Source organism: Dryobates pubescens, chromosome 6 (genome assembly GCF_014839835.1).
Source record: "Dryobates pubescens isolate bDryPub1 chromosome 6, bDryPub1.pri, whole genome shotgun sequence".
Taxonomy (NCBI): Eukaryota; Metazoa; Chordata; class Aves; order Piciformes; family Picidae; genus Dryobates; species Dryobates pubescens.
In genome coordinates this window covers 21,828,237-21,852,709 of record NC_071617.1, presented here as the reverse complement: position 1 = coordinate 21,852,709, position 24,473 = coordinate 21,828,237, and the positions used below count along the sequence as shown (strand labels likewise).

General features: G+C 42.0%; 1 protein-coding gene across 6 annotated transcripts in view; it reads left to right on the top strand.

The window, feature by feature from the left end:
- The window catches only part of LOC104300880 (SAM and SH3 domain-containing protein 1), a 596,399-nt gene that overhangs the window by 549,666 nt on the left and 22,260 nt on the right, over positions 1–24,473 (top strand). For 3 of the 6 annotated variants that reach the window (XM_054162726.1, XM_054162727.1, XM_054162728.1), the window contains 3 exons: positions 13,809–13,941; positions 17,569–18,404; positions 22,225–22,296. In XM_054162726.1, the coding sequence (XP_054018701.1) occupies positions 13,809–13,941; positions 17,569–18,404; positions 22,225–22,296 (1,041 nt within the window). Of the gene's footprint in view, positions 1–7,817; positions 7,850–13,551; positions 13,623–13,808; positions 13,942–17,568; positions 18,405–22,224; positions 22,297–24,473 lie in introns of those variants that run through there. The other 3 variants (XM_054162730.1, XM_054162731.1, XM_054162729.1) reach the window with 3 other exon arrangements.

The window sequence follows — 24,473 nt, the reverse complement described above, 5'->3', positions numbered from 1 at the left end:
GAGAACAGAGAAGGAAGGATCTTGACTCTTGCTCTGGTGTTTAGCTGGCTGAAAGATATCTTGATGTTCTCCTCATTAGGATTTATAGTCTGGACTCTGCTTTTAAGGCCTTTGGCCAAGATATCTATAGCCTCAAAACTCTTATTTACCATGGTCAGATCTCAGAAGAATACTGGATTTCTCCCTTAAATCTTCTGATAAGGGGTTACACTTGTGTAGAAGTTACTTAAAGTTGTGTATACCTTAGAGCAGTGAGCATGACTCAGTATTTCTTCCCTAATGGAACAATTTGGCACCTTTTTCTGGAATTATTTTCCTAAGCCTTCTTTGAATTTTGAGCCAAGATCTCTGTTGCCTCTTTCTGCTGTTCTGATGTGATTTGAGACATCTACCTACCAGCTGCAATGGGGCATCTCTGTTCCATTGTTGTAGATACCTCTCAAGACTTTTGCCCTTGCTCCTTATTTTTGTCCAGGTTATATTTAAAAGAGGCTGTGAAACTGCTTGCCTGGAAAGCAAAAGCAGATCATCTGCAGAAACCAAAGTTCGTGCTAGAATGAAAGTCAGCTTCACTTCCTTCTTGTGGACAAGAAAGAAACTAGGGTTAAATGGGGTGAAAATCTTTGGGCTATAATTGACGTGCAAGATGGAAAAGGAAATGGTGCAAAGTATCAGATATGTGTAAAGACTGTGTGTTCACCCAGACTGCTTTGCCAAAAGACATCTCTATTAACCGTCTTTCAATATGTGTAAACATGATTTGTTTTCAAGCCCTTCCTTTGCTGAATGGTGTAACTTTCAGTGCCATTTGTGTGATTTGTACTCTGCGAATTTGGAATCTCAGCTTAAAACTACTCATTTAACAGGGGCTATGAAGCAAAGACATTTATTAATCTATTAAAAACGTTCTGCTATGTAACCAACTGCCTTCTAACCTCAGAAACTAGTTGAAAATGATGCACTGAAATAGAACTTTCTGGTTTGATTTAAAACTCCTTGGGCAACGGCTCTTTTGGTTCTGTTAGCATTTTTCCTGATTTCAGTTTCATGGCCAAATTGTTATTAGACAGTTTTTAATGGAACATTGTGATCATACTTGATCATGTTGTAAACACTTTGTACACACAAACAATAAAAGAGAATTACAGAATAATTGCAGATTGATGGAATTTAGGAAAATAGTAGTTTTTCATTTACTTGCTATGCATTTGGTAACCTTGGGGATTTAAAAGATACCAAGACACTGGTACAATGGCTTTTTTTCTTAAAACCTTCACAGGCAGAGATGGCTGCTGGTAGTTAAGAGCCCTTGGGAAGGTGGGTCGCTAGGTTTTTGTCTAGTGTTGCCCAGTGTCGACATTTCAGGAAAACAAATTCAAAGAAATAATATTAGCATCTAAACAATTGGAGAATCTAAAATTGAAGGCAGAATGTCTGGAGTATTGTGTTTAGGTATTCTGTTGCTTTCAAGTCTCTGCCCACAGCATAAGAACAGCCACAAAATAACATCTAAAGGGCAAATGTCATTAGTTGTTTGGGTGGGGGTTTGTTGGTTTGTTTGGTTCGTTGGTTTGGGTTTTTTTGTTTGGTTGGTTGGGTTTTTTTAATTGATTTTAGGATACTTTTTCCCAGCTGCTCCTCTTCTAAATTACTGTACCAGGAAATGGAAACTTGCGTTTCATACCCTTACAAAACTAAACCCTGAAGATTAACCGTAAAGAATTGAACGGTCATCATGTCAGCATCCAAAGCAAGGCAGCCCCCTGTCATCGTTGTACTGTTAATTGTATGTCCTGTTTGTTTACCCTTAAGGAGCAAACAAACAAAGTCAGTAGGTGGCTTGGTTCTCTGCCACTTCAGAGCAGTTTGTAGCTTTCAGTCTCACTACTGTGGTCCCTGTGTTTCACAACAAAGTATGCATGTTATTTATTCGCTAAAGTGGGAATGCAGTTGAAACTGGTTTTCTTTTTAGTCAAATGTATCAAAAGTCTAAAATGCCTCATCATTTTTACAGACATTTCTAAACATTTATGTTTCATCTCTGTTGGAATGAAGGCTGCTCGCAGTAACACTAGACAAGCTTTCATTGCCTTGAGCCAAGCGTTGGGATGTAAAGCAGGTGCAGATTACAAATGGATCCCTTTCTGGATTTTAGATAAGGGCTTATTTGTCTTTAGGAGTAAGAAATTGCAGTGAAAGAGAGGACTTCAAAATTGTATTTCATTCTTTCTTTGCACTGAGGTGCCTTTTTATGCTTCTTAAAGATAGAAGCTCATTTGATAACTTTTTTGAGCTGAAATTCTCAGTTCATTTCAAACAGGGCTGCCTCGTTCCCAGAGCCCTGCTGGTACAGCTCCAGCCCAGCAGCACTAGGAGAAATCAGTATAAATTCTGTCCTGTGCCTTCTGCTGAAAGACTGCCAATTGGTACCGCTTGCCATGCTTGATGTGGGAGTGGGTAAAAGGAGAGAAGCATGTATCATATGTGTGCTGCCAGTGATTAACTTCCCTGACAGCTTCTGTAGATGCAAGTTAAATTAAGTTTCAATTATCCCTGGGCTGAACTGTTTTGTTGGTCTCATTTGGCTTCTGTGTTTCAGTTTTGATCAGCAGGTAGTGGTCAGCCATCCAGAACTTACTAACACAATCTTCCAGGTAGTGTAGCCAACCTTTATTTGAAGGATGCAGCAGTGAGCTGTGCCACAGTCCTCCAAGCCCTCCCCATCTGCAGCCTTAGCAGCCTCAGGAGAGAGGCCAAAAAAAATTATGAGCAGGGAGAACAAACCCAGCATGTCCATACAATAGTATGGCCCACAGGTGGGCAGTGGGAAGCTTGCAGTGCTCTTTTACCTCCCTGCCCTCCCAACGCTTTTTTACCCAGGAATATCAGCATGGCACCATTACTAGTAGGAAACTGGTACCCTGTTTGTTTTTACTGAGGAGAGTATGGCAGCAGTTGCACAGACCTCGAGGGGTGCCGTATACATCCACACCTGCAGTGAGGCTGATGCAGGGTAAAAACTCCCCCTTGTGTTGCTGCTCATTTCTATTGATCCGCTTTGTAACAGACAGCAGCAAGTCAAGTCCACGCCGCAGCAGCCCTAGCTGGAGTGAGATACATTTTGTTTCTTCTGTTTTTTGTATTGTTTCCTGAGAATGTTTTCATTTACCAAGTTGTTGAATGGGGCTAAAAGTTGAAAGGGTGTGCAGTATTTCATTTCTCAAAGGCAGAATGATAGACAGGAATGGATATTGGGTTGTAGTTGTTTCAATCCAAGACCTGCTGAAGCTGTTGAATTAAGTTTGTATTACCTGCGGTACAAAGCTGAGTCTGACAAAAGAATAAGTCTGGCAGAACTATCTGTGACTCACAACAGTCATTACTTGTTGAAGAGTAGAAAGAAAAGAAATAATTACAGTATAACTGCTACAGCACCTTGAAAGTAAATCTACATCAAACCCACATTACTCAGGGTCATACTGTACCTCATTGGTTCAGATTGTGTGGATGCTTGCCAGGTACAGTATTTTATGAATCTATTTTTATTCATATTATTGATGGATTTTTGAAATGTTTAACCATTTAGTAACATTATTAGCACTTGTACTGCAGGAGTGTTACAGTGAACAACAAAAAGCAGCTTTATAGTCAGTTTGACTTGTTACAGCTAAGCTCAGAGCTGGCGCCTATTGAGAATCAGTGCCATTGGATATTAACGGAGACTTGGGTATGATGAGGAGTTTTTTAATTTAAGCTAAAGCAACAAGGATATTTTTACCATTTTGAAAGCTGTGCATTGTTAGCCCCTTTTTTCTGTTTTCACAGGACTTAACAATTTTTGTAAGGTTCTTTTTTTCCATGGAAGGCTAAAGGGCGGAAGAGGATGTTTCTATGTTTCAGTCATTGGAGAGCTTGTTGCCACTTCCAGGCCCTGCATATCCTGTGAAGTAACAGGATGGAGCACTGAGCATGGCTATGAATGAGTGCAGAGCTTTCATCTTTGCTCCAAAGTTTGGTGACCCAACTTCTGTTAAGATTTCCAGAAAGCATCTTGTTGCATTTGATGTTGTATTTATTATTACTATCCAAGTTCCTATAATACTGTCAGTGTTTAGTAACAGTTAGAATGAAGAAAGAGCCTGTAATAAGATACGGCTTCAAAATTCCCCTGTTATGTGCCTTCCCAAAGGACCTATCCTGGGAAGTGCTGTCTGCCTTCCTTCTCTGCTCATCTCAGGGATGTCTGCCACCTCTCAGTGAAAGCTAACAGCAGCAGAATTACAGCAAATTTTGCTATGCCTTTTTCTCCTTCCCGATCCATGCATAAGAGCAAGATTTCCCATGGGTACTGTAATACAAAAACCTTTATGAGAGAAGCATAAGTTATCATTACTGTTCCCAGGACACAACACAAAGATTTGAGTACAGTCGGAACTGTAATAATGATAGCAGAGCAAAAGACAATCCATATATTTATATTTGGCTTGCTAGAACACTGTAATGATTTCTTTCCAGGACACTGTAGAATTGGCAGGAGAAATGCACTCATTTAGGAATAGAACTATAGCACTTCTTTAAGAGTTATTTACGGTGCACAACCTGCCCATGGTGTTACCAGATATGGCTTTACTGTTTGTGTCCCTAGTGGGATTAAACATTGTCACCACAGGATTGTACTGAGTAGTTGGCAGAAATGTACACCAAGTAAACTTCCTGCTCCCTGTCAGTAGAAGTTTCTCCTGTGGATGTGAGGAGTGGATGTAATAAGTCTGTCATAAGGTATCTGAGAAAAGTCTTCCTGCTGTCATGACTCAGGGAAGAGAGCTTACAGTAACACGCATGCAGTGACTGTGATTAAGCGATTTCAAAACCACTTCTGTTTTGACTGCATTCAGACAAGATCTACTGACTTACTTTACCACAAAATGTTTGGCCATATATTTGGGGAGGGTGGGAGACGGGAAGGCAAATTAATTTAAGTCTGGCACATTACTTGGCTTCTTTTTATGCCTTTTTGCCCTTAGGTAGCTGTCTAATATCTCTGTTTATTAGCTAGAGGGGTGGGGAAAGTGGCAAGTTTTTTCCTATTCTCCCTGCATGCATCAGCCAGCAGGAGATGCTGTAATCCATGGTGTGGTTTCCCTGCCCCCATCTTTTCTGAGACCAAGCCTATTAAACTGCAACAAAGCCTTGCTTAGATCAAGACTTGGGAATCTCAAAAGCCATGTGTTTCACTGCCCTATTTGGCAGACCCAGGCTGAATAATCTTTCCGTGTGGTACAACAGAAAGTTTTAATTGCACTCCTGTCAGTTACCACTAGCCTCCTGTCCCTGCTGCTCACGTTTCCTTCCTCGTACTTAGAATGCTAACATTAATAGTTTAATTATTTGAAAATACTGTAGGAATGTAATTTAAGTTACTACACACTTTACTTATTTTTTTCTCTCTGATATTGATTCTACTGTATTTCATGTATTGCTGTTGCACCCTTGGTTTTCTGATACGTGGAGAGGTTAGTCTGCAGTGCCAGTGGTGTACTCCCTTCATTAATAGTAGAGCCTACACCAAAGAATAAGGATTCTCCCCAGGCCCTCTTAGCCTTGCCAGAACACAAAACGCAGCTGAGAGCGCCTTGTTAGAAACTCTTTCCCATGCATAGAGGAGTCTGCAGGACAATTGGAAAGGAATGCTGTATTGTAACAGATAGAGAATAATGTAATACAGAGCTTCATTTTGCTACATGTAACTATGACAAGTGGTACATGAATACAGTTGCAATGTCATTAAAATTAATTCTGCTAATCAGCGAGAGAAACACTTTGCCATGAGGAAATGTGTCTGGCTTGCAGATGCAAACATTGGCAGTGTGCTTCTCAAAACCATTTTACTAAAACCTGGAAACAGTTAACATCTAGGAATTTTCCTAAGCAGCTATTCTAGTATCAAGTCAGACCTCCTGGGAGAATTAAATTTTTGTACTCCAGTTATGACAAATATTTCCCACTAATTTCAGCAAGCAGTGTCGTCAGCAGGTAACGTGCAATTGATCTTTCACCGAACCAGACGTTGAATGAGCGTTTGATTTCCTTGTAAGTAGTCAGAGGTCAAACCCAAACATGGATACCTGGGGTGGCTGACACTTCTGTTGTAAGTTTTAGACATACACAGACCTTGCAATTGATGCCCTTGAAGTTAATTATGTGAAGTGGCAAAACCCCCACATTTATGACCTTTGTTAATTTTCTTTAAAATTTTAGAGGCCTTTACTTGCTATCTCAGGAGGTGCTACAGCTTATCACATCTGAGCTTCATGCTTTTCTGTAAACAACCTCTGCAAGGATTTCAGTTTGCAAAGCTTTTTTAATGAAACCCAAAACCTCAAGTTACAAAGCCCCAAACTTAGACTGTTTCACTCAACTTTTAAGGGAATCTGGAATACATTTCAAGGAAATGACTGTCTTGTTTCATTTGATGTGGGCTGGTATGTTATTGAAATTGGAGAATGCTAGCTAGTTTTATCTGAAGCTTAGAATTTTCCATAGGGTTTTACATCAGAGTTTTGAGGCTAAAGTAATTCAAGAGTAAGAACCCAGCTACAACACACCAGTAAATCTAGTTTACATAACAACTGTGGAGTAGAAAGGCTATGTGCGGTCACTAGTACAAAGATGGAGAAATCAAAAAAGAGTATTTGGCTAGGTGGCTCATTAAAATCAGCCAATCATCAAAGGAAGTAGATGTGTAGTCCAGCTGTGATTTCACAGAGGCAAATCCAGATTAATGGGCCATTGATGGTAAGTCCCAAGGCTTTCCACAACTGGATAGCAGTACTTGTCATTAGAAGTTTTGGTCCATGTTTTCTTCTGCTCTGAGAAGCATTGTCCAAATTCTAGATTCGTCCCAAAGTCCAAGAATAGGTAAGGTTGACTGCAAGAGGAGTGCTCATTTACTTGAGTATCTCTGAGTCTGTTTTTCAGAAAGGGAAGTCTGAACCCAGCCTAAGAGGAGAATTTGGAAGTTACACTACGATGCTTCATAAAGCCACAACATGGCTAATTCTAGACCAGTCTGAGTTTCCTGAACTGAACATTATTTGCCTTTCCAGGCCTTAGTGATGTTCTCTTTTATAGCACTGAAATTAAGGGGGGAAAAATAAGTATCTAAGTTTGCTAATTTAAGAAACATTTAAGCAAGGTTTATTTTTCTGTCAAATTAGCCCTTTACAAAGGGAAATCCTTGGGGGGGGGCATGTAAAAAAAAAGTAAAAGTAAAAAAAAATGGTCAAGGGCTTAAGCTATATTTCCTATAGACACAGGCTTCACTCTGGCAGTTATGTTTGAGGGTCAGTCTTCCTCCTAGCTTTGCAGAGATTCTCTGTATTTTTTTCTTTCACTGAAATTCCATAGACAGTAATTAAGGAACTGGAGGCCAGCAAGAGGTCAGCAATCCTTCGTCAGTGAAAACAGGGATTGTTTGCCATGTACAACACTCCCTTTTTTCCTTGTGGTGAATAGAAGATTTGCTTAGAGCTGATGACTTATGCCTTTCTTGCAAGTTATGCAGCTAGCGAGTAACTGGGGGAATCAATCAGTGAGCAGAAAACAGCTAATTGAGTCCAGCATCACACTTTTTTCTTCTTTACATATTCAGCACTGGAATTGGAGCCAGTTTGGTGTCTGATAATGTAACTCCAGAGAAGAGGCATTCTGTGCGCAGGATTCGGAGCTAATACAATACTTAAGAAGAAGGGTCTGCTCCTAAATTTTAGGGTTACGAAGCTGACAGCAGTTGAGGACTCAGGGGGAATTACTCGAAAGCTGAGCTTTAGGCTTATAAATGCCGAAGCTGGTAAGTCACTGAGCATGTAGAGTGATGTGGAAAGGATGTGCCTCCTGCTTCTGAGAGGGAGAAGGAGAAAAGGCTTTTGTGGTTATTCTTAGGAACAGCACAGCATGCATAGCTTTTTTCAGTTCTCCTTTTCTTTTCTTTGGGCTTTTAAGTTCTTTCCTATTCTATTTTCCTGCCTCTGATTTTATCCAGGCATCTTTAATTGAAAAAAAAAAGTTAGAATGGTTGGGGGTTTTGGTGGATATAATGCCTGCTACAGAGAAAGAAGAAAGGACACATGTATCCACGTCTCCTAAAGGGAACAGCAAAATGTCTTTGTATTTATGATGGAGCTCATAGTTCTGAAGTGCGCTAGCCAGGAGGGAGGGATGTGATGTGTCTGAATGCAGGGGCTTGCCCCCCTTTACTCACAAGAATTGTCTGATAGCCAAAAATAGTTACAGTTTGGACCTAATCGGATATTAAGAGATTTTTCCTTGTTTCTTAGAAGGGAAGTTTCCTAGAGATTTCAGCAGAGCACAAGGCAAATTCTGTAACTTTAACATCTCTCTAAATGGCTTCACACAGCTCATGTAAAAGTCACATGTGTTTGTGGAGCTTTGTGTGTTTGTGGGCTTTGCCCACCTTATATTTTTTAAGGGCTGCTGCTATAACTCTGAAGTGTTTCCAAGCATAGTCCTGCCGAAAGCTGATTACTTCTGGTTTACATCTTGCCAATTAATTCCAAGTACCTTAATAAATGTTAGTTCTTTCTGTGTGCATGTGTGTGAAGCAGTAATTTAAAAGGCAGCATTAGGATTGTTATTTCTGTGGCATGTGAAATGGGATGTATGTTGAGAGCAGCAGAGTAAGGCATGTGCCTTGCCTCCAGAGCAGGCAGCAGCAGCAAAGAGCCTGAGAAAAGTGGGACAGAGAGCAAAGAGGGCACTGGGAGCAGAGCTGTAGCAAGCTCTCTGAATATCAAAGCACATGTGCTAATTTAGTATTTGTTCCTGAATGTAAGGCTTTTTACTTTGATCTTGGATACAAGATCATGCAAAGTGTGGCCTTTAATGATGCATGAGTAGGAAAAGTTTTCGTAGCAGAATTGATGCTAGAGGTGGGTGAGGGAATTGATCTCTCCAAGATTTGTGGTCTCATTTTTTCAGCAGTGAAGAGCTGGGTGGTGGGGACAAGCCTTAGCCTCTACACAGGCTTCCAGCCATGTGGTACGTGGTGGCTGCAGTCCTCTGCATGCAGTCCTTGATATTTCCAGATGCTGTTAATTTAGTCCCTGTTTCCCTGTAGTCCTTTGCACATTTGTGCAGCCAAGCTCTCCAAGCTGGCAGGTTTCCGTACCGTGAGAGCATTGCAGATGTGTTGGGGATGCACTTGCTCCAAGCGGCATGGGGAAAAGCAACTCCACCCAGCCAGCCCCGCCAAGGGGCCCTGTAGGCTTCGCTGGGTCCCCAGCAGCCTGGCTGAGCCCTTCACTCTCTTACAAGCAAGAGCGATTTTTGTGCATTGGCCTTGGCCAATTTGTTATGGTTTGAGGCTGTGGAGCCAGCTGTCTGCAATCTGATGTAATGTTGCCCTGGAAACCAGAAACGAAACACTTAAGCATTCACCACAGAATTACTACATACAGCATTAGCCAAAATAATTAAAAGTTGAGCCATATGGGCTTTCTGATGGAAAAATTTGGAGTGAAGGAGATGGAAGTTGTTCCTATTTGCAGTACTGCAAGTCCATTTGTTTTCCCCTTGGAGCACAGGGAGAGGCCTGCTCCAGCATTGTGTGGGGGCACAGTGAGATGGAGGGGCCTGGCTGTTTTAGCCGCACTTGAGCAGCACTGTGGCTTGGCCTAACAGGACACCTGGCCATGTGCCAGGGGCCAGGAAGCATTGTCAGAGTGGGGGGATGCAGGTTGTCCTCCTCCTGCGCCAGAGAGCCTCAAGCCTAGTCTCTTGCAGCTGCATCGTTCTCTCTTTCACAGACTGTGTCTACCCTTTTGCGGTGCTGCAGCTCACAGAAGCACATGTTAAGCAGGGAGAGGGTAAGAGGGGCTGGCAGCCAGATGCATCAAAGCCCTATGCCAAGGCCTAGCTGCTAGAGCTGTCAAGGAGCCATTTGCCTGGCCCACCACACACTGGGGAAACAGGGATGATTTTTCCCATCTGAAGTCAGGGGCAGCCACCAAAAAGCCCAATTTGGTCACCATGGAAGTAGGGTGGTTAGAGTGGGTCAGGGAAGTCAAAGCACCAGAGTTCAGTGATTTCCAAAAATGTTGGCTATGGCCTGAATGCTTTACATTTCTGTTTTCTGTTTAATATTAGCTGTAAAAGAAAACATTACTTGAGCTGGAAAAATTAAGCTCTGTTTCCCATGTGCCAAAATGGAAACTTCTGATAATTTAAGACCTTTCTAAAAAAACAGTTTCAAAAACAGGAAGCAAATCAAAAGTAGCCTGTTTTTTCAAAATGGTGTAGTTGTCAAGGAATCAGAATGACCTAACAAGGATGTTTCCTAAGTGGCACCACCGGGGTAGTCACCAATGTTTTAGGCCTTTTTGCATAAACCTACTGGCTGTCCTTTTCCTTCACTTCTCCTTGCCAAATGCTACCCAATATGATAGGAAATAGGCTACTGGGGAAAGACTGACTTTGTAGTCAATCCATTCTCTGGTGGCCCCTGTTGTTAAACATAAGCTGTTCTTGCCTGTTTTACCTGAGCATCAACTCTAGGAAATGTTTATTGCTGCCTGCAGAGAACCCCAGCTCAGAGAGCGCTGGGAGCCTGCAAGGAAAGCCAGTCGACACTTTATTATAATGAGATTTCATTTATTCTGAGGTGTGCTGGGGACTCCTTGTACTACCAACTCATGTTTGATGTTGGTGCCTTGCTCTGAGGCTGTTTGGTGCTTGCTTTCACAACAGTAGTTGTGAATGCAAATGTCAGATACTGTAAAAGCTTTTGTTGACATTGTTAAGTCTTCATAACCCTGCAGGGGACTGCTTTTTATTGGATGCCAATACATAGTGCGAAAGTAAGAGTAGTTTTTTATTCTTTGATGAAATCCTGGGTGAAAGGACCAGGTATGACCATTCTCTAGGACTTGCAGAGCTCAGAGTTTTATAAACAGTAGTCTTGCAATCCAGGGGTGTACAAAAAGTAATGATGGAAAGCAATGACTTAGAGTCATTACATTGAAAATAAACATATCTCAAGTGCAGAATATGCGTGGTGGTTGCTTGCCAGAATGCATTTAATGGCCTAAGAATGGCATCTTGACTAAACTTCTTGGTAAAGTCAATAATCTATCCATCATCTTATCTAAATATGTCTGTCTTGCTGACATGTCACTAAGTTATCCCAGCCATAATCTCTGAATTAATGCTCATCTTGCTGCTTAATTTATCTAAAGAAGTCTGGTACTCCTCTTTACAGCCCTTTTTCTTTCCTGAAGGAAGATTATTAATTGCCTAGCCAGCCTGTACCCCTAATAAATGCATTCCTGTGGTTCTTGGATAACGGAATGGTAATTCCATATGTTGCTCATTTGGTATTCCTTGTTTTGGAGTAAGATGAAGTTCATCAGGAAATCAGTAATTGACAGTGCCTTTGCAGAAAGTGGCTGAAGTTTGCTTTGGTGTGTTTCTGCTGGCCTTGTGGAGTGTATGCCTGCGAGGCAAGCTTTCATAGCAGCTCCTTCAGGCACTGTTTGCTCCTTTTAAAGTGTACCCATGCAACTGCTAATTCCTGTCCTGCCCCATGGCATCTACCATTATTACTGCATCCTGATATTAAAGTGTATTAGAAAAGCAGAAAGCTTTTTTGGTATTTGGGCTATCTTATATTTGGCCTCTGGATAAGAAAACAGCATCTTTGCTGGGGAAAAGGAAACAGTGGCTTTTTATCTTTGGCTTGCATTCATTAAGGGTTTTTGTTTTTTTCAAAGTTTATTAAGGGGAAGGAGAAAAATAAGGTGGAAATCCATGTAGTTAAGTTGACAGGAAGTTGATTGAGGATTTTTAGAGCTGTTCATTAAGAATGCAGCAAATTGGCTGGTACCATGGATAAAAACACAACTTTCCCTTTCCCTTTCCCTTTCCCTTTCCCTTTCCCTTTCCCTTTCCCTTTCCCTTTCCCTTTCCCTTTCCCTTTCCCTTTCCCTTTCCCTTTCCCTTTCCCTCTTTCCCTTTCCCTTTCCCTTTCCCTTTCCCTTTCCCTTTCCCTCTTTCCCTTTCCCTTTCCCTCTTTCCCTTTCCCTTTCCCTCTTTCCCTTTCCCTCTTTCCCTTTCCCTCTTTCCCTTTCCCTCTTTCCCTTTCCCTTTTCCTTTCCCTTTTCCTTTCCCTTCCCTTCCTTTCCTTTCCTTTCCCTTCCCTTCCCTTCCCCCCACCTTCCCTTCCCCCCACCTTCCCTTCCCCCCACCTTCCCTTCCCTTCCCTTCCCCCCACCTTCCCTTCCCCCCACCTTCCCTTCCCCCCACCTTCCCTTCCCTTCCCCCCACCTTCCCTTCCCTTCCCCCCACCTTCCCTTCCCTTCCCCCCACCTTCCCTTCCCTTCCCCCCACCTTCCCTTCCCTTCCCTTCCCTTCCCTTCCCTTCCCTTCCCTTCCCTTCCCTTCCCCCCACCTTCCCTTCCCTTCCCTTCCCTTCCCTTCCCCCCACCTTCCCTTCCCTTCCCTTCCCCCCACCTTCCCCCCACCTTCCCCCCACCTTCCCTTCCCTTCCCTTCCCTTCCCTTCCCTTCCCTTCCCTTCCCTTCCCTTCCCTTCCCTTCCCTTCCCTTCCCTTCCCTTCCCTTCCCTTCCCTTCCCTTCCCTTCCCTTCCCTTCCCTTCCCTTCCCTTCCCTTCCCTTCCCTTCCCTTCCCTTCCCTTCCCTTCCCTTCCCTTCCCTTCCCTTCCCTTCCCTTCCCTTCCCTTCCCTTCCCTTCCCTTCCCTTCCCTTCCCTTCCCTTCCCTTCCCCCCACCTTTCCTTCCCTTCCCTTCCCCCCACCTTTCCTTTCCCCCACCTTCCACATTCTGAACTGATTAAAACAGAGGAAGTAGCACATTGAATGTTGGATCTGGCTTGAAAATCGGAGTCATCTTCTCCTTCACAAGGAATGGATTGTTTCAGCTTGTTGTGTCACTGCTGCTGGAGAGACGGGGAATTTTTTTTTTTTGGTCTCTGTAATGTTTGATACTTGAGGGAAAACAGCTGGAACTCAGCATACTGGATCAGATGCAAAACGAAACGGGATGTTGGGGAATATGGACTGCACTGTATATCTGAAAAGGTCAGAGTTTTCCCTTGGTCAGTGCTGGAGGAGTGCTGGAGGAATGCTGTGTCCATCTTAATTCCAGCCTCGAGAGCCTTCAGGAGGAGTGTAAGGAGCAGGGAGGAGGAAAGGAATATTTTGTAGCTGTGGCAGTTCGTGAGCGAGGCAGATGAGGTCTCCTCCTTCCTTTTCCTTCCCATCCCTTTCTTGTGCTGCTGGTTTTGATTTTCTGGGAAAACTAGGGGGAAGAAAAAGAGAAGTCGTCAATAACAGAGCTGCAGTTTGGAGTAGCTGTTTATAACCAGGTTTAAACAGCAAGTCCTGAGATGCCAGACAGACCAGTGACTGACCCAAACCACAGAAGCATAACTGGTATGGTAAGAAGAGCCCTGGGAAAGAGCCCTGCCTGAAACGTACTAAGAGAGGACGTGGAAGTAGTTATTACACAATGCATGGGAAGAAAGACAAGGGCAGGAATGCATTTAACTGCCTAGGATCTTACGTTGCACAGATTTAGAAATCAAAATGGTATGTCATGCTTTCAGAAAAAGAAAAATATTCAGTAACTTAATTGCTTCTGTCTGAGCTGAAAATATAACACCAGTTTACAGTGCTGCATTGACACAGTGCAGCAGATGAACTGGGTTAACTTAACTTGAAGGAGCAAGCCATGGATGTACTACTTTATTAATATTCCCTTTGTTTCTTTGCCAGTCAAGAGAACAATCTGATGATGAAACAGAGGAGTCAGTGAAGTTTAAGAGGTTGCACAAGCTGGTGAATTCTACTCGAAGAGTCAGGAAGAAACTCATAAGAGTGGAAGAAATGAAAAAACCCAGCACAGAAGGTAAAAAGCAATGTGCATATGGTTAAAACTGCATGTGTGAATATGTTTCTGCTGAGAAAGCAAAGGGCTGGGGAAGGGGGGTGGAGTGTTCCTAAGGGATAGTAGGAAAAACTGCCTCGTCTGTGGTGCGTGCCTTACCCAAGTAACTGCGTTTTGAGGCTGTGGAAGGATGAAAAGGACAGGCTGCAATGTGGTTACTGCTGATCTCCTGGTATTCCCAGAGCAGCACTGGAGAGTCCCTCATTAAGAGATTAGAATTTGGTTTATGTTTTATGCCTCATGCTGGGGAGGGAATAATACTAGGAGCAATCCCAGTTGGGTGCCCCACAGGCTCAGCAAGGAGGTAAGCAGAACTGCCTTTCTCTAAGGCCTTGAACAGCACACAGGTGAAGCTAGTTTTGAGAGGGTAGTGGCTTGCTGGTGGTACAGTTATGCTACATGGCATCATCCTGTGGCAAAAGTACAGAAACTCCATCAGACATTCTTGTGGGATAGCAACTGCCTCATGTAATATTAACTCCTACTTCTAGGGCAGCCTGCTTGCAGTTTGGCTGCTGAATAAGCCCTGCTGCCAAGAAAGAGGGGGAGAGAAGGGAGGAGGAGGAGGGTGGAGAAACAGGAAGCAGAGTTAAGCTCCTGGGAAGCCATGCCACAGAATTAACTCTGAGTGACCTGTACCCATGTGTGAGCATTCAGATTAATGGAGCCTGAGCCACAGGAGCCTCTGCACTAACCCATCTTGAGTTCTCACTGGGATTGTGAGCACACCTCTATTCTAGTGGCCCTCCTGGGACTGTATGCAGATTCCCCTCAGCTTTGCAGCTGTATTGCGATTCTTTCCTAGTGCCGGTGAAGGAGAATGTGTGCATCTCTGGGTATTTGCCAGGAAACTGTTAGCAGATTTATGACCTTGCCTACATCTCTCCTGCGTGGTGAGGGTGTTACTGGCTGGCATGAAAGGCACAGCCAGTCTAGAGCTCTGGGCTGGGCAGCTGTCTTGGTCTGAAAAGGTTTTATCGCTTCATAGGACAAGCATAAGCTGGATTATCTTGGACGCAAAACATGATTTATGAGAAAGTGCAGAGAGAACAGGGTTAATTCTCCTCTGCTCTGGGGAAGGGACCTTAGAGAGGCTTGTCACACCCCCTCCCTCCCTATGGGCCTGCAAGAAGCTGCCAGAGGCTCCAGGAGTGGGAGCGGCTGCCAGCATCACAGGGACTGCTGGGTGTGCAGACGTCTTCTTACAGTTTGTCCAGCCTTTCTCTTCAGCATGTTAACTGTCTTTTTTTGCTCTATATTCCCTCTTATAGCACTTCACCTCCTTATTTCCTTTTCTCCTTCAGTTTTTCGTTTTGGGCTCTTGGGAAACAGTATCAAAACCAGTTATTCCTAAATAACAAAGTGGATAGCTTCTGCATAACTTCTACACAAGTAGAAGGCTATTAAGTAGCCAAGGCTACATTAGGAGTCTATCTATGACTTTTCTTTCAGTAAATTCTCCCCACACCCAAGTTTTCACGTGGCAAATTAAATGCTTATAAATGTTGTCCATCACCATATCTCGTAATGTAGTTCTGTATTCCCATTTGGATATGTCAGAGTGCTCTGCAAGATCACAAAAAATACTCCAGTCAGATTTGGGGATTGCTGACTGGCCTTCCAAGTTACCTGTGATTGACTGGACCAACTCTTGAGCTGCTTGTTGCTGTTACTTGCATCTGTGTTATAAATGTGAAGTAATATGAAATCCTAGATAGCTAGGTTTTGGGGGAGCTGGCTGTGAAATTTGATGGAGTCACATCAGTAAAACTGCAATAAATTCAGCAGTGTTCAACAGCCTTTAACAAAACGTGAGAGTAAGCTTGGATTGAAAACTGACATTCGGTTCCCCAGAAGAAAGATTCTTACTTATCTTCAGAAATTTCTTCACAAAGACCAACTTTTCCAAATTATACATTCCTATAGTTTTTAAAGAAAATACACTAGACATAGATTCGTCTCCCACACTTCTACTGAAAAAAATCTATTCTCACACTAAATATACATACAGATGATCACTAGACTGTGCCAGTATCTGAGTTTGTGTGTATTTTGTTTTAATGTGCTGCTAGAGAGCTAAATAACTGAAACTTCCTAATTCCTAGGCACCATTTTTATATAGCATTTAAAAACAAATCACATCTACATCTGTGTCATTATGGCTTTGTGTCATGGATTCACTCCAAATAACATCTGTTGCAGTGTTGATGCACAATGCATATTTTACAAGTTGTTTAAAAACATATTTACTCAGTGGACTAAAATTGTTTATCAGCACATACTGAGTCCCAGGAGAATGTCTGTTTTCTGTTTAAGTTGTGAGGCAGAGGGAAATAAGAGATAGTTGGACAGTCTGATGAAAGTGGCATCAAAATTAGACTCCAGTCTAGAGACCTACCCCAGAAAAGTTCTCAAGAGTGAAAGTTTTGTGTCAGATGTGATCCACTATCCTTCATTGGCAACACTGAGTTTTAGCTTGGTAAAAGAGCATCTTAGGTTTCAGCAATAACATGTCAAACGTGTTTTGCCAGCAGTGAACTGAAGGTGAGACAAGAAGTTTGTACACAGCAATGAGTTTTCTTTCATAGTGAAAAAATTTTCCCCCTATTTTTGAGTTTAGTATTAGTTCAAATTTTGCTCTGCTGTAAGTCTGTGGAAGCAATCAAAGACAAAGGAAAAGCTGGGTCAAGCAAAAAAATATTTTGGAAAATAAAAAATACAAACACATCTCTCTCTCTCTGTGATACATAATAATGAATACTATGAAATTTGTGAGGCCAGATTGAGGAGGATGTGTACTCTTGTTTGACTCTTTCCTTGTAGCTGCATCTAATACCTGAGCCTATACTTTGCTCTACCAGATAAAATTTTCTTCCATTTTAAGAGGGATTTCAGGTCCTTTAGTCCCCTCTCTGTGCTCTGAGAAAGAGCTCTGACTGTTTGCTCATAACCAGTAACTTGCATGGCAAAAAATCTTCTTCCCTTTGTGTAAAATATACTTCTGGTGAAAAGCAAGTATTTCTGTCATTACCAGGACACTGTCAAATTTGGCACACCCTCTACTTGACCAAGTTCTTTTTCTTTGCATGAGTTTTAAGCCAAAAAAAAGAAAAACTGAAAAAAAGACTACTTTCTGCAGCAGCACTGGATAATGCAAAAGTAGACCTGAAAGACACTTGTTTGTTTTTTAATACCTGCATAATACTTCTGATCTATTGTCATCTCACTAGAGCTGAGCATCATGTGCAAGTATCAGAAGGACAACAGAAGAAGCGGATCCCAGCTTCAGCTTTTAAGATGTTCTTAGTGAGAGCATCTGTGGTCTTACTTAGATGCAGATGAAAGAGAGAAAATGAAAATAACAATGATTTGACTAACAGTCTGTCTACCGTTAACTCATCCTAGAGCTCTCATTTCACAAATGGAATTTATCTACTTGCAAATGCCTTCTCGGCTGCTTGTATCAGGGAGAGTTTTATTCCCACTTAAGTGAGTGATATCTTAAATAAATACAGTAAGGCTCTACAGAGAAATATCTTGGAGAATTCTGAATGGTGACGGGTGTTGTACTCCTTTTGTCCCCTGTAGGTGTGGAAGAGCACTCACTTGACAACTCTCCTATACTGGATGACAGATCGGCACTTTACTCTGGAGTTCACAAGAAGCAATTCTATTTTGATGGCTCCTGTGAAAAGCAGCCAGAGGACGACTCAGGCTCACTCACTACTTCTCCCTCATCCAGCAGTCTCGATATATGGGGAGCTAACCGGAAGCTGGTGAAGACCTTCAGCAAAACGGAGAGCCGTGGCCTTATCAAGCCTCCCAAGAAACTGGGGACATTTTTCTCTTACCCAGAAGAGGAGAAGACCCAGAAAGTTTGCCGCTCCTTGACAGATGGGGAAATGAAGAAGAGCCTTGGCTCACTGAGCCATGGGGTAAGTACAGAAAGCATTTGCTTTTATGACAGCAACAGGCACAAGCACCATCTTCTGGTGTCCCTGGAGGAGATTCAGAGTGTAAGGAAGCAGATCCGATTGAAGAAAATGGATACTAACTATTCCTGTTCCAGAGCTTTTCTTTGCCAGCGCCCTGCTAGGAAAGGAGCGTACCCTGCAGCTTGCGACCTACAATTACTGCGTCACAAAACAAAAGGGGGTGGAGGTTGTGGCTTCCCAAACAGAAGGCTACGAGGGCGCACCTCTGTCAGCGAGTTCAATATTACCTATGTGGTGGAGAGAAGCCTGTACAGTCACCTCAACCTCTCTCAGCTGGTGCGCCCCGTTACTGACAGGACCCTGAGCAAGGCCGACAAGCAGGACCTGAGGAGATGCCTGCTGGAGGAGGATGAGGAGGCCAAGAGGAAGTGGGCTGCCACAGTCGATCGTTGTACTAAAAGGGTTCTCTTGAGAATACACCAAAAGTCTGTGAGTCAAAGAGTTGCCATGAAGGCAGTCTTCTAGTTTCTGTGAGGTTGCAGTAAACACTTTCTGCTTTATACTTCAATCTAAAAATCAGTGCTTCAATTCAGCTGTGAGGGAAGAGTTTGATACAATTCCATCAGAGAGGAGTTTTATCAAATCTGCAGTTTCTATGTACACAAAATAACTCAGTGAGAGAGAGCAAATATGGCAAAATGCTGCTTTTTAAGTTCACCTAGTGCAGAAATCAAGGTCACTAGTGAACAGAGGAGCTTTGAGATGCTATAAACATGTTCTTTGTGATGCTTTGGGAATCAGTATTTGCTTAAAAGGATACCAAGAACTGAACAAAAATTTCAGAGGATTAGAGCACCCTTAGTCAACTGTGCTCTCTTTCTCTCCTGCTGTGATTCGCCCTCCACTTCTCAATGTGCATCTCATCAGTACACCCACCTAACTCTGTATTGTCTGTTACACACAAAGATGCAGGAACACCAGGAGTTTATGTTTTGTAGACATTGCTCTCGTGCTTGCTGCTCACCACCACCAGAAGTGCTCCTTCTGCTCTGTCCTTGGCCACTACTGCTGCTTTCCAGCATGGGGTGAAGCTGTCAGCTTCCCTCAGAGCATAGTGGAAAGGGAGCAAGGGGTGGTCAAAAAAGGAAATTGTGCTGTACAATAGGAAATAAAGTGATTTGAGCACTCGAGAGAGAGCCAAAGCTGCTTCCTGATTATGTGACCCAGCTTTGACAGTTCCCTTAACCACGATGCTGAGTTTCCTAGGAACTTGCCTTTACGGCCACTGCGATCTCCAAAGCTGAGACAGCTAATCTGTTGTGTAGCTGACAACGCAGACCCGTTCCCTATTCAGTGGATGGAAGCAGCAGCCACCCACAGTATTAAGCAGCATACTGCAATGAACAATACAGCAGAAACAACTTTTCCTCTTGAACTATAGATTTTATTTTGAGAGGTATCCTGTTTAATTTCCTCAGGCGCTAGGTCTTCTCCATAAAAGTCACAACTTTGGTCTGCTTGAATAACCTGTCAGAGGTGACCAAGCTTTTTTGCTTGTTGGACTGAAAATAGTTGGGTTTTTTTCTACCTAATACTATGAACATTCTTGGCAGCTTCACAGTTTCTTCTGCATTGACTGCTTGCTCTGCCACTCACAGGACACTGGGGGTTTTTTTCATTATTTTCCCATACATATATACAATGACAAGAGAAACCTTTTTTGTCCTTCTGTCTTGTGAATGGCAGGAATATTTCAGGCAAAAGAGCATATGTGCTGGAGATGACCCATAAGTAAAAATACCCTCTAAAACCATCTCTGTAAATGTAGATGACAGTAACAAACTTTCCAGGTTTTCTCATAAGCAGTCTTGCAATGGTAACTTCATTATGGAAACCACCTTTTGCTTGTTCACAAAGATACAAACGTAGAAGAAACGGCTAACATTTTGTTGTTGAGAACCTGTTCCTCCAGCCTTTGAATGGGATAACTAGTGGAGATGTGCTGCTCTTACTAACTTTTTCAACACGCTTCTTCCTGAAATCCCAAAAAAAATGGCTAACTTCACCTACTGCCACTCTGTCTTCCTAGGAACAATGTTTGCTGCAACCTCAGGGAAATTGTAATGCCGATGTATTCAGTGCAACTGGTCACTCCGTCTTGCCTTGCCATTCATATGTGTCATTTATATTTGTTTCGGTGACCTGGACATGCATGAAATTTTCAGATCACACCAGTGTTTCTTTTCTCCCAAAATGATAATACTTTTGATTGCATGGCCATTCCATTGGATATCCCTCTCCGCTCCTGCAGACCTTTTGTTTGGTACACTATTGCCACATTGCACTACTGGAATATGAAGGCAGAAGTCAGATGATAAATATATGGGAAGGTCCATAGTGAAACAATAAGCATTGTTAAGATGGTACATTTATTCAGAAGCTTTTAACCAACAAACATTTTGCTTTCTGGGAAGACTGCTTTAAGAGGAGCTGGTTTGACAGACAAGTTTTCTCAGAGCAGTTCCAGATGTCATCTCTTCATGGCTGGGTTTACCATACACTGTAGGATTAGTTAGAATGGACTCTTCACAGAAGGACAGCATTACTCATAGCTAAACGTGCTGTGTGTTAAAAACTGTTCTTAATACTTGTGGTTGGTCTCAAATGCTTTCTGAAAACAATTTTTAAAAGCTAAGCCATAGTCACATTGCCTTCTGGGAAAAAAAAAAACGAACACTTGAAAAAATTCTCCATCACAGCGCTCTTTTAAAAGTGTGTGAGGCCTAGACAAAGCTGGCTTTGAGTTCTAGAGGGGTTGTGGTCAGTACAAAAACTGTCATCCAAACACTAGGTACACAGCAGCAAATATAAAAGCTAGAGAAGAACACTTTTTTTAAAGCTTATAATATATGTTTGCTGATTAGCAGAGAACAAGGCGGGAAGAATATTTACTTTAATAGAACTAATTGACATAGTTGTTTATTAAGTGTCGTAGTTTGAAGAGCTTCCTTCTTCCTAATAGAATGTTAAAGCAGACTGGTAATTCTCAGGCAGTCTTCACTGACTCCCAAGTACACACTCATGATACTGATTAGTAGTCCTTTGTAGGTCTGATCTAATGCTTATGTGAGTCTTAGGGTGTCTTTGAAGTTACTCTGTTGCATAGTTAAGACCCTAAGAACTTACAGTTTGCAAGTGGTTATCTTCTGCCTCCTGTTTGTCCCAACTCTAACTCTGAAGAAAATCCTTAAAACAGACATCTGCCTGTCTCACATTCCATACTCAGAGCCCAACTGCCATACCTCTGTTCCCCTGGACTGCCCTGTGATACTTCTGGCAGGGCCACGTGTTTGAGCACCATGCAACTGGTTGTTCAGTGGCCAACTAAAAAGTCAAAGGGTTTACCTTCTGAATTGCAAAGCAGAGCTCTCTGAGTCCCCTAAGTGTCTGGCCTTTTTTCAAATGATAGCAAAGCTTTATCAGAGACTCATTGCCACAGTTAAACACTGGTTGGCTGGGGAAATGCAACTGTACTGAGTTTGGTTGCCCTCCGTTCTTGGGAGGGAAGCAGTGTCACAGAGCTGATTTTCTTTCTTTATTCAGGATGATTATGATAAGCTGTATCTATGCATTCAGCCAAAACTGAGTCACTTGACTAGGTGATTGTGGCACTGTAAGCATAGTGCACTTTCTCCCAGAAGCAGCAGAGCTGCCATGTATCACCAGAGGCAGGATGGTAAATAGCTGATCTGGAAACAGGCAGGGCTTGCTGAATCTCCGGGGACACAATGCTTATGGATAGCTGGGCTGGTTTTTCCCTTCTCTTACCCCATGTCTTGCTCTGCTAGGCCTCTAGCATTTCCCTGTATCTCAGTGGAAATGGAGTCTATGCAGCTATTCCCAGAAGGTAGGTTGCTCAGTACTTTAAAAGATTGGTGGTTGTCTGCTTCAGTGCTACTGTGAACTTGTTTATGAAGGCATATGGGATTGCAGAGGTGGAATTGCCAGCACCCTGGAAAACTTGATGCATAAGATAAATATTTTCATGAGATCAAAAAGTCTCTTTTCTTTTTTAAAAGGAGGCTAGGCAATAGATGACTCAACAGCAGCAGACCTTAGGCGAAGGAAAAGCCACATTACTCAAGTTGCTTTATAAGTGATTTTTTTGTTTATAATCTCCCATCCTTTTGTTTGTTTGCTTGCTTCCATTTTTGCAGATGTTTGTGTTTTCACCGGTGTTTTCCAAATCACAGCTGTTTTGAGTAAGCCAATCATTCTGATAGAACTGCACCCATCCTTTCTTTTGCAGAGAACCTGTAGCTTTGGAGGATTTGACTTGACAAATCGTTCCCTTCATATTGGAAATAGTTCTGACCAAATGGTGAGTTTAAGACAAGAAGATGCAGACTTGAAATAGCAGAAAATGAAATGTGCTATAGGGTTATAATAAACTGAAGTGTAATTTAGGTCTGTAATAACAATTTGGGGATCCAAAAAAGCAGAGTATCTTCGTTAGCCTCAAACTTCCTTAGCTTTGAGAATAACATACCCACCCATATCCTTGTGTGTATGAGTATTTATATGTTATATGTGTCAAGAGGCAGGAACAAGTGATCAAAGCTCAGATCTAAGGGCACATCTGTAGACTATTTTTATGTCTGACTTCCTCAGAACATCACCCCAGGCGAAACATATGATTAGTGTACTTTCTTGGTAAAAATATTTATTATTTGGAATGAAGAGGAAAACTTTCACTGGCTGAAGACCTGCAAGTTATTTTGGTGGAGATCATTATGTAAGAGATTTATTATTTGTTTTCTCACTGTATCTAAGACCAGGATCCCATTGTGCTGGGTGCTATGAAATTGATCTCAGAGCTCTTTTTGTTTAAAGAAAAACAAAACATCTCTCCTGAGAATTAATTCCATTTTATGTTACTCATGTTAATCCCAGTGTTACTGTTGGTCAGCCTGCAGCCAAAAACAACAAGGTAGAAATGAGCCAGAACACTATTTCAAATGGAATTGCCAACAGTTTTTTTGCCTCTATGTATTTTTTCTTTCCTGTTTCAGCATTGAATCTGATAACTTCTCTGTTCATTTAAATCAAATCTAAATTGTGAAATATTTTATATGTCAGCCTTACATTATTTTTTTAATGTCAGCTTGGATTGTGGGGTTGGCTTTTGGTTTTCTGGTTTGTTTTTTTTTTTAATCATCATAAATTACCCCTCAGTTGGCCAAAACTATGTTTGATAAATTCATTCATCATTTTCAACTAAGTGAAAAAGTTAACGTCCAAACTTCCACTGTTTATCCTGAAACACAGATACTTTGGCATTGTTCAGATTGGTTTTGATATAGCCAAGTGTGAAATACAGTGAACCAGCATGATGTATACAGGTCAAAGTTGGTTTTTTTTCTTGAAAATATCCAAGTCTGTTAAGTGGAAGAGAATTTTTTTAAATAGACAAGGCAAAGATCTGTCTTTAATTTCTGCTAGAAGAGCAGCAATTACTAAAGAAGTTGTAATCACAGACAATATGAAAAGGGAAAAACACGGCATTGTCAGAAATGAAGTGTCATTTGAATTTCAGAGAAACCTTTTGAGAGAACATCGGTAAAGTAGCAAATAAATGCAAATTTAGAAAAAAAAAGTAAATATTTTATGTAAAACATAGTTACACTTATTTTAGGATTTACTATCTTATGCACCTAAATTGTCCTCAGAAGAATTATGGAACCAGCCAGATACCCAATTCAGTAGTCAATCTGTTTGGCCAATCAGATTTTGGTCTACTTTGCATTGTGATTTTTGTTGTGCTCGGGCTAATCGAGGATGCTGGTAGTAGCTCTAATACAGCTGCCTTACTGTGTGATTCCTGACCCACTGTAGAACAGAAGACTGTTTTAACATGTTGCCTGGACAATCTGAATAAGGGCTAAGTTGTACAAGTAAGTTTGGCAGAATGTCAGCTGATCTGTGTTCATTATTTTTGTGTGCTTATGGCATAAGTAAATGCAAGGCGTCTTAAGGTGATGTGTGTGTTAAGGCTAAGCATGTTCAAAGCAGCTGGCCTTTGGCATCCACTATATATGGATCATCTAATTTAGTTTGGCGGTACCTTGTTGTGTGTTTCAAGAATAGCTGTGCAAGTGTAGCTTTCTGCCGTGGTTGATGGATTTAGTAGCTTTTGTTGCGTGGTCTTTTTTTTATAAACAATTCACAGCGAAACTACAGAGAGACTATAATCAAGAGAAGTTAACAAAATAGCTGTTTGAAAAGAAAAAGTAAATTTCAGTAGCCAAATCTAGGAATATTTTATATATATATATATACACACACACATCACAGTATCATCAAGGTTGGAAGAGACGTCAAAGATCGAGTCCAACCTGTCACCACAGACCTCATGACTAGACCATGGCACCAAGTGCCACGTCCAATCCCTTTTTGAATACCTCCAGGGATGGTGACTCCACCACCTCCCTGGGCAGCACATTCCAATGACGAACGACTCGCTCGGTGAAGAACTTTCTCCCCACCTTGAGCCTAAAC